The sequence below is a fragment of the Rhinolophus hipposideros genome, assembly GCF_964194185.1.
Source record: "Rhinolophus hipposideros genome assembly, chromosome: 21".
NCBI classification, from domain to species: domain Eukaryota; kingdom Metazoa; phylum Chordata; class Mammalia; order Chiroptera; family Rhinolophidae; genus Rhinolophus; species Rhinolophus hipposideros.
The window spans coordinates 1002036-1020947 of record NC_138067.1 but is presented as its reverse complement, the minus strand read 5'-3'; the positions used below and the strand labels follow the sequence as shown (position 1 = coordinate 1020947).

Below are 18912 nucleotides of genomic sequence, written 5' to 3'. Positions count from 1 at the left end.
TGACGTGCTAGGTCTAGTAAACGCTTACGCTGCTCACGTACACGCTGTCCCCGCTGCCCCTGGGGACAGCTCACCCCCGCACCTGCTTGTCTGCGGCTACTTCGGCCCGCTCCCCACCAGGGCTGCTGCCTGCCGCCTGGACATCTCATTCAACAGCAGGGGACCACCCTGCAAAGACCTCGGCTTCTCACAGCCGGGATGGAGGCCCAGCGGTGGCCCCACGCGAGTCACCTGGTGTGTGTGACTGGGCTCTCCCAGAGAGAAGCTAACCTTGTGAAAGTGTCCTCCTTTCTGTAAAAGGTCCTTTCCTGGGGACATTCTGCCCACGCCGCCCGAGGACTGCCACCTGCTCTCCAAACGCCGAAGTGCACGAAACTGCCCTGATTCGCGCAGCTCCTGCCTGCCAGCACCGGGCAGACACGGCTACCAACTCCGTCATAAACGGGTCGCATACAATTTAATTTTAATGTGCTCGTTAGGCGGAGCACATTTCAGACATAATTGTGAATGCAACACAAAATTATAGCAAAAAGACAATTTTAATGCTGCCGTAGAAAAAAGGGTTATATGAAGAGTCACATAATGGCGGTTCATTGTCAACAACAAAACGGGGCACAGAGTGTTACAATGTCTGTGCTCTTTACATGCCGATATTCTATACATAGGTTCTCGTATGGTGTCAGCTGTCAGTTACTTCTGCAAATTAACTGCCAAGAATGGAGACAAACAGGACCCCCTCGGAGCGCCGGTAACCACGGGTTACCTCACATCAGCCTAAAGATAAAGCTGCAGTGTGGGGTCTTGGGAGAATCGTTAGGAAGAACAAAACGGAAAGTTACCGACTGAAACCAAAAGGCATCGCCCAGGAGGACCCCGCCACCCCGAGGGCCGGCGAGCCCGTGCGACAGGCGGCGTCACAGGACACCACCGTGTGACTTTCAAGCAAAGTATTACAGTACAAACATTTTAAAGGCTTTATCAATGTTTAGGAAATACAGTACAAGTTCCTCTTTTTTTGTTCTTTTTTCCTTTTCCTTTTCAAACAGACTTAACCCTTTGAGCACTGAGTTTATTTTGAGCATCCTTTGATTTCTAATAAATACCTTTAAAAATCATGTGCAAAATAGTTACGGGGCCGCCTGCCGCAGATACACCTCCTGGCCTGGTTTATTCCGACTGCTCAGAACACATGGGAGTACAGTGGTCATAAATACATATAATTTAAACACAGACCTCTGTCAATATAGATGCACTGTAAACAAACAGTCACACTTTGCTTTCAGACAATGCTTCTGTATACTTTATAAATGCTATCTGTGGTATCTTCTGTATAATTTACAATGTTTGCATGTAAAAAACAAAACCCATAGACCTTAAAAAAAAAAGGGAAAAGAAATATACACTATACATAGGCACAGCTTATGCCCAGAGCATAGCAGGTACGTAAAACACCGTTGCTGTAAATGCAGGAAAAAAGGTCATTTAACCACAATCACATTTTTCATCAGAGAGTCTGAAATCTATACAATATATACATCTATGTTTCAATGTGAAAATAATATTCTTTTAAATTTCAAGGCGTGTTATACCCCTGCAGACCTGCATAAATGGAGGTTCATATTATTAATTATAACGAAGCTGGTACGGAGCTTAAAAAACAGAGCTTCATACATTATCATCATTTTATTTTATTTTTTAACCAAATTAATGCAAAAGTGCTTCAAAGTACTCAGAGGGCTAACGATGAAAGGGTGGGAAACGCCAGCACTCACGTCGCGTGGATTGAGTGTGCCCGGTTTCGTTACAAACGCGTAATTAAACTGTCCGGTAATGCATGCAGCTCGGAGCCCGGGGGCTCACAACTAAGTCCCATGTACACAGAGTCCCGAACACGTCCACTGTGTTTCAGCCTTCATGTTTCACCAGTAACCACGGCTGTCTGCACCTCCACTGAACACTGTACAGTTACACAAAACAGTGCGGCCGGGGCCGAGCGGCTGTGTGCAGTTACCGTAGGAACGAGTGCCGAGGGCGAGGCAGGGGGCCCGAAGGCGCCTGCCTACGGCAGGTTCCCTCAAAGCACGAGACGGCTGCTGTCATCAAAAGCCAGCGCTACTGCTTCTCTAGCTCACAGACGTACAGGAGGTGGTCTTCCGGGGACTTGCCGTGGGTTTTGCTAAGGTGAAGTTTCACAGCATGCTTGCTCGCAAAGGTCCGATTGCAGAGTTTGCACTGGTAGGAGGTGCCCAGGTCCTCCTCGGGGGAGGACGTCATCAGCTTCTCCGATGGCGACTTCGTTTGTGCTATCTGATTGTTAAGCTGCTCGGTGGACAGTTTGGATAAGTCCCGGAGCCGGAAGCCCAGGTGAGACTCCAGGTGACTGATGTAGGTGGAAGGAGTCCTGATTTGGGACGCACAGTCATTACAAAAGAACACGGGGTGGCCCGTGTCCAGGTTCTTGAGGAACTTGGTCCCCCCTGTCCTCCGCAGCTGGTACTTGACGTTGGCCAGCCAGTGGCTGATGGTGGTCATGGACAGCCCCGTGAACCTGGAGACGTGCATGCGCTCCTGCGGGCTCAGGTCCGACATGACGTACTTGCCCTCGGGCGTCTGCCGGAGGCTGGCTGCGAACTGTGCCTGCAGGATGAGCAGGTGCTGCGGGTTCCAGTTGGACTGGCGGCCCTTCCGCTTCTGGGCGGGCGTCGTCTCCTCAGCCTCCTCCAGCGTGGCCCCGTCCACATCCGACTTCTCGGAGGCGCTGGACGGCGTGGAGGACTTGGACGCGTGGGTCTCCGTCAAGTTCTTGAGCATGTCGGAAATGTCTGACAAGGCATTCTCGCGCAGCGGCGAGCTGGACACGAACGACACGACAGCGGACGCTTTTGCTGTGGTCACGGGGGAGGAGGAGGTGGCCGCGGACGTGGGCGTGGGCGACAGAAGCACCGAGCCCACGGCGCAGCCCTTGTCACTCTTCCCTTTCCTCAGGTCCATGGGCTGGTCGTTGCTGACGTGGTAGAAGTAGCGGTCCAGCGGCTCGGCCTTCTTGGACGGCGGGGGCGGCGGCGTGGCCACGGCCGCCTTCTCGGCCAGGCTGTTGCTCATCTTGAAGAGCATGCTCATGGGGTCCAGGACGGGCAGGGCGGGCTTGGCGGCCTTGCCCAGGTGGATGTTCATGACCGACTGCAGGGCGCTCAGCGGGTTCACGAAAGGCTGCTCTGGAGGGTGCTCAGTGATGATGGCCGTGCTGCTGCTCAGGCCGTTGGCCGCGGGCTCTGCCGGGGGACTGCCCTCCCTGCCGCCCTCCCGCTGGGGGCTGGGGCTGTCCTCCTGGCGGCCCCTGTCGCTGGGCGCCTCCCTCTTGCTGGGCTCGCTGATGTCGCTGCTGCAGGGGGACGGGGTGGCCCTCTTGGGCGGAGAAAGCGTGCCCTCTGGCTCCTTCATTTTCTCCTCCACTCTGGCCACTTTCTCGGTGACCTTTTTCACCAGCTCCTCCATGGCGTGGAAGTTTGTCTTGGGCACAGGGGATGTCTGGCTACTGGGTGGAGACACCAGGCTCTGGCTTTTGGGGGGAGACAGGATGTCGCTGCTGCTGAACACGGGTTTCAGGGGTGCGCTTTTCGCCGATGAGCCCAGGGACAGCTTCATCATGTTGGGGAGCTGGTAGGCGGCGTGGATGCTGGGGTAGCCCCCCCAGCTGGGGGTGCCGTTCTGCGCCTTGTTGATGGCAGATGTCACGGTGTTCTCCAGGGACTTGAGGATGTCCAGGCCCCCCTTGGGACTCTCCTCCAAGTCGCTTTCCGTCAGGTAGTGGTACTTGGAGGGGACGTCGTACTTCTCCTCCTCCTCGCAGGGCTTGTCCTTGGCTGTCTCGTCAGGGGTGGCCTTCTCCTTGTCCACTTCCTTCTTGACCTCCACATGAAGCTTTGGGGAAGCGCTGGCTGGAGTGTGGGACGGGGACGTGAAGGTGGTGGCGGCCAGCGGCACAGACTGCACCTTGTCGTCCAGCAGGGCCGTGACGGCGGGTGTGACGGGTGCCTCCATGATGGGCTTCCCCTTCTTCATGGCCGAGTTCGTAACCTTGATGAAGTGGCCGGTGACCATCATGTGGGCCGTGAGCTCCTGCAGCGAGTCGTGGGAGCTGCCGCACTCCATGCACTTGAGGATCTGGGACTTGCGGGCCTCGAAGTGCCACGCGTAGCTGGCGCCGTTCTGGTGGCCGTAGCGGTTGTTGGGCGTGATGTAGGGGCTGGCGGCCTTGGGCAGCAGGTCGCCCGTGTCCGACAGCGCTGCCTTGGGGGTGCCGCCCGCGGAGTCTGGGGAGCTGGGCGGCTCCAGCTCCAGGGGCGCTTTCCTGCGAGCAGCCGGGAGGATCTTGGCGGCGACGGGTGTGACGGGCTCCTTCAGAGGCACTTTCTGGTAATGCTTCGTCTTGATCATGTGGACGCTCAGGTCCTGCAGGGACTCGAACGAGTGGCCGCAGTACATGCACTTGAGCACCTTCTGGGCGTCCTCCTTGCCCTCCATCTCCAGCAGGGAGCGCTTGCGCGGCTTGGACCAGCGGCGCGGGTTGTCTGCGTCGGCCTCCTGGTTGTCGTCGCGGTAGTGGCCCGTCTCGTTCATGTGCACTGTCAGCTGCACCAGCGTGTCATAGGCGGCGCTGCAGTCCTTGCAGCGGAACTTGCTGGCGCCCGTGAAGATGGAGCCGTACAGCTTGCTGCTCTGCCGGTACAGCTGCACGGTGCTGAAGAGGCTGGGCTCGGGCAGCACGCGGCCCTGCGACACCTGCTGCAGCGTCTTGGCCATGGCGCTCTGGTGCCAGTCGAAGCTGCCACTGCCACAGCTGCTGCTGCTGCTGCTGCTGCTGCTGCCGCCACCGCCGCCACCATTCTTGTCGGCGGGGGGCGGGTGCAGATGGAGGCTGAGGCTGGACCAGTAGGACTTGGACAGGAAGTTGTTGTACACTGCCTTCATCTGCTCCAGGCTGTCTGACATGCCCGTGTCCTCCGGCGGGGCCACGGCGTCCTTGCTCTCCTCCTCATTCTTGATGGAGCCACTTTCAAAGTCAGCCATGCGGTCACTGGTCTCGCTGATGTGCGACTCGCTGTCCATGTCGTGGCCAGAAAACTCGGCGGCCGGTGAGTTCTGGTAGCTGGGGCAGGCCCTGCCCGGCTCCTGCTCGGGGCACGCGTACTTGGCCGCGGGCTCCCCGTCGGCCGTACTCTCCTCGGGCTCTGCGTCTTCGCCCACCAGGGCGGCAGCCTTTAGCTCGTCGCAAACATAGGCTGTGTGACACCGGGTGGGAAGGTGCGGAGAGCGGGCAGGCCAGACAGAAAGACGAGAAACAGGGGGAAGAAGAGAAAGAAAAAAAAATTAGTCACTGTTGATCTTACCTGGAATATTTTCTCAGCGCTCAGGAAAACACAGCAACAGTGGATGGGCACATTTATTTGTAAAATTAAATAGTTACAACGTGGTGTTTCTTTGGAGCGAAAAAAAAAAACAAAAAAAAACTCTGCTCTTCAAACATAATTTGCCACCTTATTCTTCTCAAGGGGCAACAGCTTGAAATTAAAACTAAATTTGAAATTAATGAAGCACATTCTGGAGGTGGCATTCATTTCTAAAGTAATAAATTACTTGTATCAACCTCAGAGACAGCAGTTCCTGTCTGTCAATTAATACGTCTTATGCTTCTCCTATCCTAATGTGTTTCTTAACAGACAGATTCACAATTTAAATTAAGAAGCATTTTTTACTCATTACATTTTTGAGACTCAATCTTTAATAAATATAAAGGACAAAAACATCAATAAAATTTTTACAAAGTAAAAAGAAAGTACACCAATTGCAATAAATTAAAACGATATTTTTTTTTCTTTCTTCCTTCTGGAAAAGCATGTCTCATAAAAGCTCAGCGTGCATGTCCTCCCAGGAGAAGTACGCTGTTCATTCCAGGTGGGAGGGAAGACAACCCACTACTACCCCCTGGCCTGGGTCCCGTCCCCCGTTGTCCACTCAGCTGTCCTCAGCCAGCGGCATGCACACCATCCATGCAGAATTATGTCCGCGCGGGTTCAGGACAATTGGTATGCGGCCCTCATCGTGCTGTATAAATATACACAGGACCTTCCGGTGGGCCTTACAAATGTCAGCGTGTTTGCTCTTTCCACCACTTTGTCAATATTTGCTCTGCATCCGCTTCGCAGGCTCCAACAGGGATCCCGTCCCCGGAAGCAGTGAGGCTGGATTGTAAATCCAGTGTGCACTTCCCCAGCAGGTGGGGGGCACGGCTGAGCAGCTGTGGGTTCTGCAGCCGTACACGCACAGACGCGGAGCCAGAAGAACACTAGTGCTAAGGGAACAAAGTGATTCTTTTTCACTCTCTTGCAATCAGCGACGTGGGTGGTTCCTTACTGGAGGCTGCCTGACACGGAGACCCGAGCTGGCGGGGCTGCTGAGGACAGGACACTGGGCCTCACGCATTCATAGTGTCGCCACGACTCGGAGCCGACTCCGTGACCAGCTAGCCCTATGGTCACAATTTTAACCCCGAGGCGAAGGGGCAAAGTAGGTGTCTGCTGCTTGACACCTGTTTGCTGCAAAAGGCCAGTGGGCGCGTCTGCCAGGTGGCTGGGACACGGCAGGGCCAACTGCATGGCGGGTGGAAAACAAAAACGAACACTGACTTTTAGTAAAGAAAGAACCTTTATTTGGGAAATTCAGTCCCATAACTAAATATTTGCCCTAGATGAATTTCACCCCCCCCCCAAAAAAAAAAAACAGTGAAATGACTCAAACCAATAAGATTCCCTGGAAGACACATAAAATTTCCCCTGGCTCTTCTACGTTCATCAAGTGTGATTTCTTTTCTTTCATTTTTTTTCCCCAAAATTTCTTTCTTCGGCTACACTGTCTTTTTTTTTCTTTTAATATATTTTTTCAATTACAGTTGCTATTCAATGTTATATTAGTGTCAGGTGTACAGCACAGTGGTTGGACATTTATAAAACCTATGAAGTGATCACCCCAATAAATCTAGACCCCACATGGCACCATCTATAGTTATTACCATGTTACTGACTATATTCCCTGTGCTGTACTTTACATCCCGGTGTCTATTTTGTAACTGTCAATTTGTACTTAGTCCCTTCACGTATTTCAACCTACCCCCAACCCCCTAGCCAGCTGGCAACCATCAGTTTGTTCTCTGTATCCATGAACTTGTTTCTGTTTTCTTTGTTCTCTAGATTCTATGTATAACTGAGATCATACAGTAGTTGTCTTTCTCTGACTTAGTCCACTCAGCATAATACCCTCTAGGTCCATCCACGCTGTTGCAGATGGTAAGATTCCATTCTCTTTTATGGCCGAGCAATATTCCATTGTATAAATGTACCACCTCCTCTTTATCCATTCTTCCATCAATGGACACCCAGGCTGCCTCCACATCTTGGCCACTGTAAACAATGCTGCAATGAACATATGGATGCAGACGTATTTTTGAATTAGTGTTTTAGGTTTCTTTGAATAAATACCCAGAAATTGGATTACTGGCTCTTTGTCTCCTGTTACAGCCTTTGTTTTAAAGTCTATTTTGCCTGGTATAAGTATTGCTACCCAGCTCTTTTTTTTGTTGTTGTTCCATTTCCATTTTCATGGAATACCTTTTTTCCATCCCTTTACTTTCCATCTGGGTGTGTCTTTCAATCTGAAGTGAGTCTCTTGTAGGCAACATAAGTAAGGGACTTGTGTTCTTATCCATTCCGCTCTCCTATATCTTTTGATTGGAGCATTTAATCCATTTACATTGAAAGTAACTGTTGATAGATATGTAGGTATTGCCATTTTATTATTCATAATTTTGATTTCTTCTTCTTCTCCTCCTTCTTCTCCTTCTTCAAAAAGTCCCTCTAGGATTCCTTGTAATACTGGTTTGATGGTGATGAACTCCTTTAGCTTTTTCTTGTCTGGGAAGCTCTTTATCTGTCCTTCAATTCTAAATGATAGCCCTGCTGGATAGAGTAATCCTGGTTGTAGGTCCTTGCTTTTCATCACTTTGAATATTTCCTGCCAATCCCTTCTGGCCTACAAAGTTTCATTGAGAAATCAGCTCACATTCTTATGGGAGCTCCTTGTAGGTAACTAACTGCTCTTCTCTTGCTGCTTTCAAGATTCCCTCTTTGTATTTAACCTTTGTCATTTTAATTATGATGTGTCTTGGTGTGGGCCTCTTTGGGCTCATCTTGTTTGGGATTCTCTGCGCTTCCTGGGCTTGAATGTCTATTTCCTTCCCCAGGTGAGGGAAGTTTCTGTCATTATTTCTTCAAATAGGTTTTCAATCCCTTGCTCTCTCTTCTCCTTCTGGTCCTCCTATGACGTGAATGTTGTTTTGCTTGATGTTCTCCCTGAGGCTCCTTAATCTGTCCTCAATTTTTTTTTTTGGGGGGGGAATCCTTTTTTCTTTCTGCTGTTCTGGCTGGGTGTTTTCTGCTACCTTATCTTCTAAACTGCTGATTTGATCCTCTGCTTCATTTGATTTACTGTTGATTCCTTCTATTGCATACTTCATTTCAGTTATTGTATTCTTTATTTCTGACTAGTTCTTTTTTATGTTCTCTATCTCCATTTTTATGTTTCCTATCTCTTTGTTGAAGTTCTCACTGAGGTCACTGAGCATCCGTATAGCCAGTGTTTTGAACTCAGTGTCTGGTAGGTTGCTTGTCTCCGTTTTGTTTAGTTCCTTTTCTGGAGCTTTGTCCTTTTCCTTCATTTGGGACATTTTTTTTGTCTCCTCATTTTGGCTGCCTCGCTCTGTTTGTTTCTATGTACTAAGTAGATCTGCTATGTCTCCTGGTCTTAGTAGAGTGGGCTTATGTAGCAGGTGTCCTGGGGGGCCCAGCGGTGCAGTCTTCCTGGTGTGTCCCTTGTGTGGGTTGTGTGTGCCCTCCTGTTGCAGTTGAGCCTTGGTTGCTGTTTGCCATCATTGGAAGGGATTGACCCTCAGGCTGATTGGTTGTGAGGACTGGCCATGACTAGAGTGGAGTTGTGGTGTAGAGGCTGACCCTACAGAGCAGGATTCACTTAAGTGGGGCTCTGGTGCCTGCTCAGTCTGCCCTGTGCATGTGTCACTTGTGGAGGCAGTTGCTGGGTGCTGTGGTGTGGTCTAAAGCTGGCCACCAGGTATGTTGGTTCTGGGGCCTTTTGTGAAGGGCTCTGGTGCAAGCCAAGCTCAGCTGCTGCTTGTGCCCTGCCCGGGACCATATGTAGACCTTTGAGAGATTTTAGGAAAGTCCACAGCATGAGCCAAGACAGGCCATTTATATGAAAAAGCAACTGGAAGTGGCTTCAGAGAGCCTGTTAGTTGGGTGGGTCAGGGTCTCAGGGAATCACAAGGGCAGGGCGAATGGTGTCATCCAGATTGATGGAGACTCAGAAATAGGGCCACCTGGGTCAGCACGCCAGGAAGGGGAGGGCATAACAAAGGAACAATGGCATCTGCCAGCACTTCTGCCTGGGAGAAAGCTGCCCCTCCATCCCTCACCCTGAGGTGAGACAACTCAGTTCCTCGCCGTATGTCCCTGGTACCTTCGAGCTGTTACCGCAGCCCTGAAGCTCAGAGCAGTGAGTCTATTAGCGAGTAAGTCCGTGTGTGGGCCCTTTAAAAAGAGAGCCTCGCACTCCATCTGCCTTCGTCTCACTTAGCCACAGTCTCCACTGGTTTTCACAGCCAGAAGTTATGAGGACTTCTCTCCCAGGCACTGGAACCCTGGGCTGGGCAGGGACTGGGACCCCTCACTTCTTGGGGGGGACCTCTGCAGTTGAGCTATCCCTCCCAATTTTTAACCAGTACATGTGGGTGTAGGGCCAGCCTGTTGTGTCTCCGCCCTTCCTATTATTCTTGAGGTGGCATCTTCTGTATGTGCTCAGTGGTAGGGCTTCTGTTCCGCTGGACTTCAGGCAGTTCTCAGTGAGGGTTGTTCTGCGGTTGTAATGTTGAGGTGGTCCTGGGAGGAAGTGAGCGCAGCATTTACCTACTCAGCCATCTTGACCGAACTCAAATGTGATTCCCTGTTTCCTCCTAAGCCACTCCTTGAGCTCCAAGCTTCCTAAGCTGATCCAGCGGTGACATCCCACTTGGATGGAAACAGCATCCCAGGAACACACGTTCATCCCAGCTGTAGAGGCAGAGACATGGTTGCTCATGTGCAAACAGGGAGCAAGAGTCTTCTGCCTGAGCCATGGAATGTGCTTCACAAATGACTGGAAGAAGGTGACCTGCTGCAGTCACCCGAGGTGTGAGGGGCTGTCGTGAACCATAAGTTTGCGGCCATGCACTTAGAGTTGACAAATTAAAATGGGAGAGAAGCTGTTTTCCTAGAGCAGGACCAACGTCAGCGGGGAGCGTGGTGCTAGCCCAGGAAGGCTGCTTCGCCACAATGAAGAAGGTGGAAGCATGTGTTGGAACACGATTGGGAAAGAATGATAAAGGCAGTGTCTCACTCTCCCTACAAACTTCCTCGCTTGCAGCTCGCTCTGGAAATCTGGCTCCCAGGCTCCAACAGGGCTGGCAGGTCAGGAGAGAGGGCAGCCAGGGCGAGTGTGCCCCCCAGTCACAGTTTCCCTGGAACTGTCCTAGTTTTAGCACTAGGAGGCCACATCCTGGAAATCCTGTCAGTCCTGGACAAACCTAGGTTGTCACCCTAGCCAGGGACACAGGGCAGGACCAGGTCAGAGCATCTAGGCAGGTCCAGGCATCCTGAAGAAGAGCTAATGCAGGGAGTTCTGGGTTAACTCGACACATCCCAACATTTGGGAAAGAAGGAGGAAAGCACATGGACCTTGTTCTAACAGCCATGGCATAAGGAGAAGCCTGGCCCCGTGTGCACAGGGATGGGTCCCAGAGCCCTTCTCTCCTGGAGACGCCCATGAGCCACATGCTGGCCACTCTGATCCATTCCAATTCCCCTAGAAGTAAGTTTGGGAGAGTCAGGAATTCAGACATGGCCCCAGCTGAAACCACTGCGTGACACCAGCCAGAAGAAGCAAGGCCAACGGCAAACATGAAGGAGCCTGTGTGGCAGGAAGGCCTAGGGGCTTCACCAGCCCACCTCCCACCCAGGCCCCGGCCCCTGGGAGGCTACACACAGCGGGGTGCACGGCAGGCCGTCTGGAGCCCCACACGTGCACTATCCTTGATTTGACCCGCTCCGGCCCCCAGCTGGCCCCAATACGACCTGCAAATCGCACAGCAGTATCGGAATGCCATCAGTCTGGTGACGGAGGAGGACACTAATATTGAAAGAAAAGTAAGGCCAACCTCCCTGTGGGAACAAAATCCTGCTCTGAGGAAAACTAAAAAGCTGTGGTGCCACCCGACCCTGGGTCCTGGGAGGCCGGGCTCACCGCACACCCCGGCCCTGCATGGTTTCCGAGGCCCTCACCAGCACGCTGCCGTTCACAGGGACCTTGGCACCTATGAGAGCAGCCACCCCTTTCCAGCCCGACAGTGACAAGTACATCCTTCGGCTGAAGTAAGACTTCTCCCGCTGGTTCTTCCCTCCACGTGAAAAAGGAGGCCAAGCTGAGCCATCCCGCTGCGTGCTGCAATGGTCGCAGTTCCCTGAGGACACAGTATTCTCTCCTCACTCCTGAACTTCAGGAATTTGTGAGAAAGCACAAGACGTGGCGGCAGGGCCTAAGGGACGGAAACGTCCGTCCGTCCCACACATCCGTGCCGAGCACCCCCATGTGCCGGGAGGCTGCACTCTGGGCACTGCGTCATTTCTTTCTCCAGGCCTCAGTTTCCCCATCTGCTCGAGATACTGGGTGTGTGAGGCCCTTCCTCCTCTACTTCTCTGGGGGGTGAGCTCGCTGGCCCTGGTTTATTTTCCCCACACAGGCTCCCCGTGACACTTGACAAGCAGTCCAGTCCTCAGTGTCCCACTGGGCCCGAGGGGCGGGCTGCACGGCTCACAGAAGGAAGGGCTTCTGGACCCTGCGCAGGTAGCGTCGTAGTCATGCAAGGACGGGAGGGGAGGCTGGGTGGACAGTGAGTGGTCCCCCGGGGGGCGGGCAGGTGGGCTAAGCAAGAAGCAGCTCCACCGGCTGGCCTTTGCGGGGCCCAATGGCTGGCACCATCCGCCGCTGGACCTGACAATGACCTGCATGGTCTTGGGAAGCTCTGGTCCTGGGAACACTCTTTGGAACCCTGGTCGCTATCTAACATTCCCGTTTGAGCTCTCCGAGGTCAAAGGCCCCACTCTACACCCTACAGTTCTGCACACAGCATACAAGCGACACATACTCACTGCCTTTCTGGGAAAGACGCCAGCCGGAGGCCTCAGCCAGCAGGAAGATAATGTCACCTGCTGTCGTAAGAGGATCTGCCCCTTCCCTCTGAGCCGGAGACCAGCATCCCCACGGAGCCCAAGTCCAGCCCAGCCCTGCCACCCATTCTCCACAGAAGCCACTGGCTCCTTAGTCAGAGGGATGGTCGCGTCCCCCGTGGGACACTCTGGGTGGCTTTGCGTTGTGCTTGGATGAAGGCGCGATTCCCAGAGCAGCACAGCCCTGTGTCGTCAGGCCTTCTTCCTGTGACTCGGCATCACTGCCAGAGCTTCTCTGCTGGGAACCCCTGGGCGTGCAAAGAGGGTGGGGGGCCTCTCTAGCCACCTCTCCCCACCCCCCAGGCCACAGGTGAAAGGCCTTCCTGGGGGGCTCCTCTCACCCCAACGTCTGTACCCTGAGCTGCAAGGTGTTCCAGGACGTCCTAACAGACTGTCGGGACCAGCCCCACCCTGTATCTGCCGCAACCCTACTGCTGAGGGAAGGGCCACTCGGTGTCTTCACTGACGTCCAAATGATGAGCGAGCACCACAGACAACGTCCTCACACCTCCTAACAGTGGCCCCACTCCCAGGAGGCTGCTGGCCGTCGTGAGTCCCCGAGCAAGGAGGAGGCACTCGGACTGGTTCTGACGGTCACGGGCATTTTCCACAGGGCTGCACCACGAGGGACAGGCAGGAGGAGAGAACCCTCCCCGGCTGGGGGTCTGCGCGTACAGGACCAGCCCTGGCTGTGCCCTCACTCCAAACCCGTCTCCAGGACGTGAGGCCCTCAGTCTCCCCACCTTTGTGGCCAGCCCAGGGATGGGAGGGGCTCTCACCGCAGCAAGTCAGCAGCTGCGGAGACGGAGACGCACCTCACCGGAGCAGTCAGGAGCAGAGACGGTGAGTGGCAGGAGGGTGGGGCCTGCATCGCACTGTCCCCAGAGGTCCCAGGAGCCACGTCCTCTCCGAGAGGGAAGCCCCCACAGAACTGGCCACTCCCCCTGCACCCCATTGCCTTTCCCTCCGCGAAAAGTCAGCTCTTCCAGCCAGACTGCCAAGGGTTTCCCCTGAGGGCCAAGGACAGACGTTGCAACAGCTGGATGGACGAAAGGAAGGACGTGGCGTGAGCAGAACCGAACGAGACCCCTGGGTACGGACGCACATTCATGAAAACTCTCCAACCTACAAAAGCTTCCTGCAAAGTTCTGCAGCCTGACACCCCTGGCGCGTCAGAGACGGAACAAGTGGTTTCCCTAATGAGTGCCTGTCACGGACCTCCCTGCACTGACCACGCATGACCCTCTCGGTGGCCCTAGGAGGCCAACACCACCACCTCCCTTTTGCAGCCCAGGAAACTGGGGGTCAGACCAGTTAAGGGGACATCCCGCGCCCTCTGCTGGGACCCACAAGGTTTGACTAAACTCCCGAGTCACACAATGGCCCGTAGACAGAATGCTGTGCTGCTGCACGTGGAGTGGCCACCAGGTCACAGCCTTCCCCGCGGCCCCGACCCCAGCGGGCCTCCACGGCTGCCCCCCAGCAGGGTCTCAGCGGGCCAGGGGGACGATGGGCTTGTCCGGGCATGAGAGCCCCTGCCCACCACAGCAATGAGGTCCAGAGGTAGCAGCTCCCTGAGTGACATCACTGTCATCACTGACTGAATCAGCCACTAGGTGCAGAGGAAGCAGTCAGGGGCTGGGGGTCTGCCCCTCTGCATGGGGCTGGGGACATTGGGAGGAGGGAAGAGGCTGCGTCCCGCTCCCAGAGTGATTTCAGAGTGAGCTGTCCTGCGGGCTTTCACATTTGGGGGCTAAAAGGAAGGTTCTGAAGTTAGAATTCTGATTTCTCATTCCCGAGACTCCCTGGGAGGGTGCTCTGCAGGTCCAATTCCCTCATGCCCCCTGCCCCTCTCTTCCTATAAAGACCACCCAGAGGGGCAAGTCTTCCAGCAACGTGTGTGATTCTGGTCATGTGTTTCCAAAGAAGCCAGGGATAGTGACGACAGGAGGGGGAGGAAAGGCTGGGAGAGGAGGGAGCCTGGCTGAGGAAGGACGGTGCTGAGAAGGGAGCGGGCAGGACGGAGCGCAGGGAGCAGAGAGGACCAGGGGACAGAGGGGGCACAAGAGGCAGAGCGCAGCCAGCAAGGCGAGTGGGAGGCAGGCAGGAGAGGAGGAAGCCGGCGGAGATCTGGGCAGAGACAGGAAGAAGAGGCTACCCCAGGGGCCAGGCCTGAAGTGGGTCCTGCTGCAGGGACGGCGCCGGGTCGGCTCCACAGCTGGACACTCAGACCTTCCCTTCGCTTCCCAAGCACTCAGATTTTCAGGAGTCACACGGTGACTTTCCTGAACAGTAACAACCAGCTGAGGGCCGGTGAGAAGGCCCCTAACTGCCCCTCAGGCCTCGGTGAGCACCTCCCCCCACAGCTGCTCTGGGCTGTGCCAGGTAGAGGACTCCTGGCGTCCAGCCTGTCCGGGAGCCCCAGGAAGACAGGCCCCCGAGCCCAGGGCCTCAGCCCACCCCCAGGAGCCCCTCTGAGGCCCACAGACATTGGGGACTCAGAACAGCCCAGGAGACAGGCGTGGGCAAATGTGGGGGGCTAGTGAAGCAGGCTGTGGAAGCAGGTGTCCCGACCCCTCTCGGGGCTCGTGCACGCCGTCTGCACACCCCCTGCCTTCCCCTCAGAGCCAGGGAGTCTGTCACAAGCCAAACGCAAGTGGGTGTGAGTTCATAAGCGCTGTGCCAAGCCCATGTTTAGAACGCGCCTGACACAGAAGCATGCCGGGGTCACCATGTGCTGCCTCGGCCACTGTGCTTCCCTCCCCTGCACCCCACACCTGAGGGGAACCGCTGGGGAGGCCCAGCGCCCACTTGGAGAGCCGTCCCCGGGAGCCTGGGCCCGGACTCCCGAGAGGATAAGCCGTTTTCGTTCGAGTTCCTTCTTTGCATTTTTTCTGTTAAACTGAGTGATGTCACAGACAGTGAGACCCCGGGGCTTGGCGCCTGCCCTGCTGGGTTTTGTTCACGTGACCGTGAGACTGGCTTCCTGTCTCTGAGCTCTGGTGTCTCCCCATGAACGGGGGAGGGACGATTTCTGCGGAACTCCTCCTCAGGTGTTTGTGAAACCAAGGACTTCCTACGGAGTGAGCACACAGGACTTTCCCGAGCTGAGGGGCCTGCACAGGGCTGGCGCTTCATGCACACAGGCCACACGGCCCCGCACCGGGTCTGCACGCCTCTGGGCGGAGCCTGCTCCTGGAAGCACCGGTCTCTTAGGAAAGGGGGCGGCGGGGGGGGGGGGGCTGGCTGGGGTGAGAGGTCCCCGTGACAAGGGTCCTGCCCCTCCTCCCTGGGCTGCCTCCAGATGTGCGCTGCAGAAAAGGGGGGAAGCCAGGAAGGGGACGGACGGGAAAGGGAGGTGGAGGTGAGATGACATCACAGACATCCCTGCGCAGCACAGGCCTGGCTCCAGCTCCAGCCCCGCCCACCGCTTCCACCTGACTCAGGTGCCCTCTGAGTGTGGGGGGCAGTGCCAGCCAGTGGGCGGAAGGACGCATAGCAGACACTGGGACCCTGCGGCTGCCAGCACCCCCGCAGCCCAGCCCCAGGCCCGGCCAGCGCCCGCCTTGAATCATTCTCCTTCCTCTTCACAGGGGAAGAGCCCAGAGTCCCCAGAAAACCTGGCCTATATCTCACCGTGTTCTAAGCATGCCTGGAAAATCCAGACGGGCGGATCTGTTTGCACAGAAATGTGTGCTTTGCCAAAGACTCCTACGAAGTGCCGTGAACCCGGGGCCCTCTGGGCTACTGCACACGGGCCTCTCTTCTGTGCGCGTGTCACGCCCCAGTGGTGACGGGGTCATCAGGCTTATCTGCTGCAACCTGATTTGGGGCCCCGAGTCACCCGTTGTTCTGAGAGCCCCTCAAATCGGCTGCCAGGAGCCCTGGAGGGTGTGACGGGCAGTGAGACAGGAGGGTGCTCAGAGCTGGGCCAGCAACGACCACTGTCACCCTCCCGGCAGCTCCCAGCACCCTGACACTCGGTGTCCCGGGGGAGGAGAAGTCAGGATGCGGACATCCTGCTGGCTGGGAGGGGGTTCAGAAGGCAGCACTGATGAGGGGATTCCTTTTTGTGCCTTGAGAGTGAGGAGATGGCAGAGGGAGGGCAGCTCAGCTAAATGCACTGGGTAACACCACCAAGCTGGGCAGCCTGAGTTGTTGAGGGGCCTCTGTTAGGATAGTAAGTGGGCAGCAGAGCGAAAGGCATGCTCGTGGCTGGTGCCCAGGTCACAATTGGGCAGAAGACACAAGTTTTGTCCATCTGTCCACCTAGGCACCTGGAGTCATAAGAACCAGCATCCAAGCGGTCTGGGGTGACAAACGTCACAGCCCCTGGGGATGAGAATGGCATTCTTGGGTGGTACCAGAGAGACCAGGGGCCTCCCACCATTCCTGCTGGGAACAGCAGCTTTCCAGAAAGCAGAACAGCAAAGGGTCCAGGCCAGGCCCGAGGGGCTAGGAGCTCAGGCCTGGCTCTGGGGGAGGGAATGGTGGCTGGAGCTACGACGGCCAGGCCTTTTCCGGACGGCTGGCCATGCTGGGATGACAACCTCCTCTAGACTGACTGTTCTTCCCACCAGCAAGGTCAGGAACGTTAATCCCATGTCATGGGTGAGACGAATGCTTGTTCACAGGGTGTTACTGCTGCTGAAGCTGGGACACTCTCACACCAAGAAAAGCTCGAGCCGCCTGGCGAACGGGCCTGGCGTGCGTGTGGCAACGTCTCTCAACACAGCCACAGGGGCTGGCAACCTGGGGCCAAACAGGCTTCTGCTGGGCCTCTAAGAGGCCAATGAACAGCAAGATCCAGGCCATGCCCGCCCTGCTGTTGGAAAGCCAGCCTGTCCTGAAGACTGGGCACCCCAGCCCAGGCCGGGTCCTCTCGATGGGAAGAGAACGAGAGGCTGGGAGCCCACCCTGGGCCCACCGCCGGGTTAGGGAGACGCTCGCAATGAAAGGGCCCCATTTGGCCATCTCAGCTGCCCCTCTGAACAGCCGTCCTGGGGCCCTCCCCATGGCAGAGCTGGCGCAGACAAAGGAAGCCAGGATGTCACAGGCAGCCCAGGAACAGAGAGGGAAGCCAGCTCCCTCAGCTCTGAAGTCACACTTGTCCCACTGTTTCTGGCGGATGTGCTCAACTGCAGGTGGACACCAACCCCACCCCGCAAAAAATGTATCAAGGACACAGCTGCATTCAAAGCAATTGCCTTGGATAAATCTGCAGATACTAAAGAGCAAATAAATACTGAGACCATCTTAGTCACCTCTGTCCTTGGCTCCAAGCACACATGAGCCACCTGGGCACCCAGTCAACAAGGTACGTCCCTGACACTCAGCTCTCAAGGCAGAAGTGTCCCCCACCCTGCTCTGGGCAGTGGGGGTGGGCCGTGTGGTAACCAGTGATGGTCTAAGCATGGCTCCTGGAGCCTGGCGAGTCCTGGCAAGAGGGTGAAGGACGTGAGGCCGGCTGTGGGCACCACGCTCCCATACTCCCATCTGAGCTCAAGATACGTCCAGGTTCCCTGCCCACCTGCAAGAAGAGTCTCAGGTCAGAACCCCTTCCCATGTCCTTTCTCTGTTATTCCACAAAACCCGTAAAGGGGAATCCTAGTCTATAATGGAATTAATAACTCAGAGAATTAACTTCATCCACAGACCCAATTCACTCACGTTGGTGGGGTTTCAGACAACAGCAAATGGTATAGGGGTGAGTTCTTACGGGAAGGTGTGTGCTCAGACCTCCCAGAGCTCACACAGAAGCAATGGTCACTGTGCTAATGGCCGACGGTGGTGCCTTAGACACCCTCATGTCTGGGACAAGGTATCCCCTGCAGGGAGCACAGTGATGCTTCCTGGGGAGCTTGTGGCCCCTAAAAGGCCGCTTAGAACCAAGGGGAGCTCCTGCCTACTCACTCAGTGACCTCAAAACCCCAGGAAACCAAAGTAGAGAATGGGGAAACAGGTTGGGGAAAATTGGGGGCCATCTTTACAATACGCCTCTGCAGGGTGGGCTGTACAGCTCCATTCTCACTGGGCCTTACGGCTGTTCTCCAGGGCACCAGAGGAGCTGTATTCAGAGAGAAGGTAAAGGGATGGCTCTCACGAAAGAGGAATCAAGATTCAAATGGAAGAGAGGGTACAGCTTAAGCCACTCAGTCACCCACCCACCAACCATCCATCCATCCACCATCCATCACCCACCCACCAACCATCCATCCACAAAGCCATCCCTTCATCCAATGTGTATATGAAACCACACACACACTCTAGCGCTTCAGGGTTCACAGAAGAAGTTAGCAGCGTGAGTAGCTCCGCCACAGGCTGTGCTCCCACACGGCCCACACCGCCTTCGCTGTGTAGGTCACACGCAGTAGAGGACCCTGCACCACCCCGACCTCTTAGCTTCATGTTCAAAGCCCGTATGACCGAGCTCCATCTGTCACTGAGCCTGGTGACAGCCCTGTGGTCTCGGGGTTTATGTCGCTTCTCCCGTTTTGTGTGCGATGTTCCACCTTCTCCACACTGT

At 55.3% G+C, this 18912-nt stretch overlaps 1 protein-coding gene across 1 annotated transcript in view; it reads right to left on the bottom strand.

The window, feature by feature from the left end:
- Positions 1–528: 528 nt before the first annotated feature.
- Positions 529–18912, bottom strand: part of TSHZ3 (teashirt zinc finger homeobox 3) — a 66376-nt gene continuing 47992 nt past the window's right edge. Inside the window, exon 2 of the mRNA XM_081030492.1 lies at positions 529–5282. Within this exon, the coding sequence (XP_080886618.1) occupies positions 2113–5282 (3170 nt within the window). The 3' untranslated portion in view covers positions 529–2112. The remainder of the gene's footprint in view (positions 5283–18912) is intronic.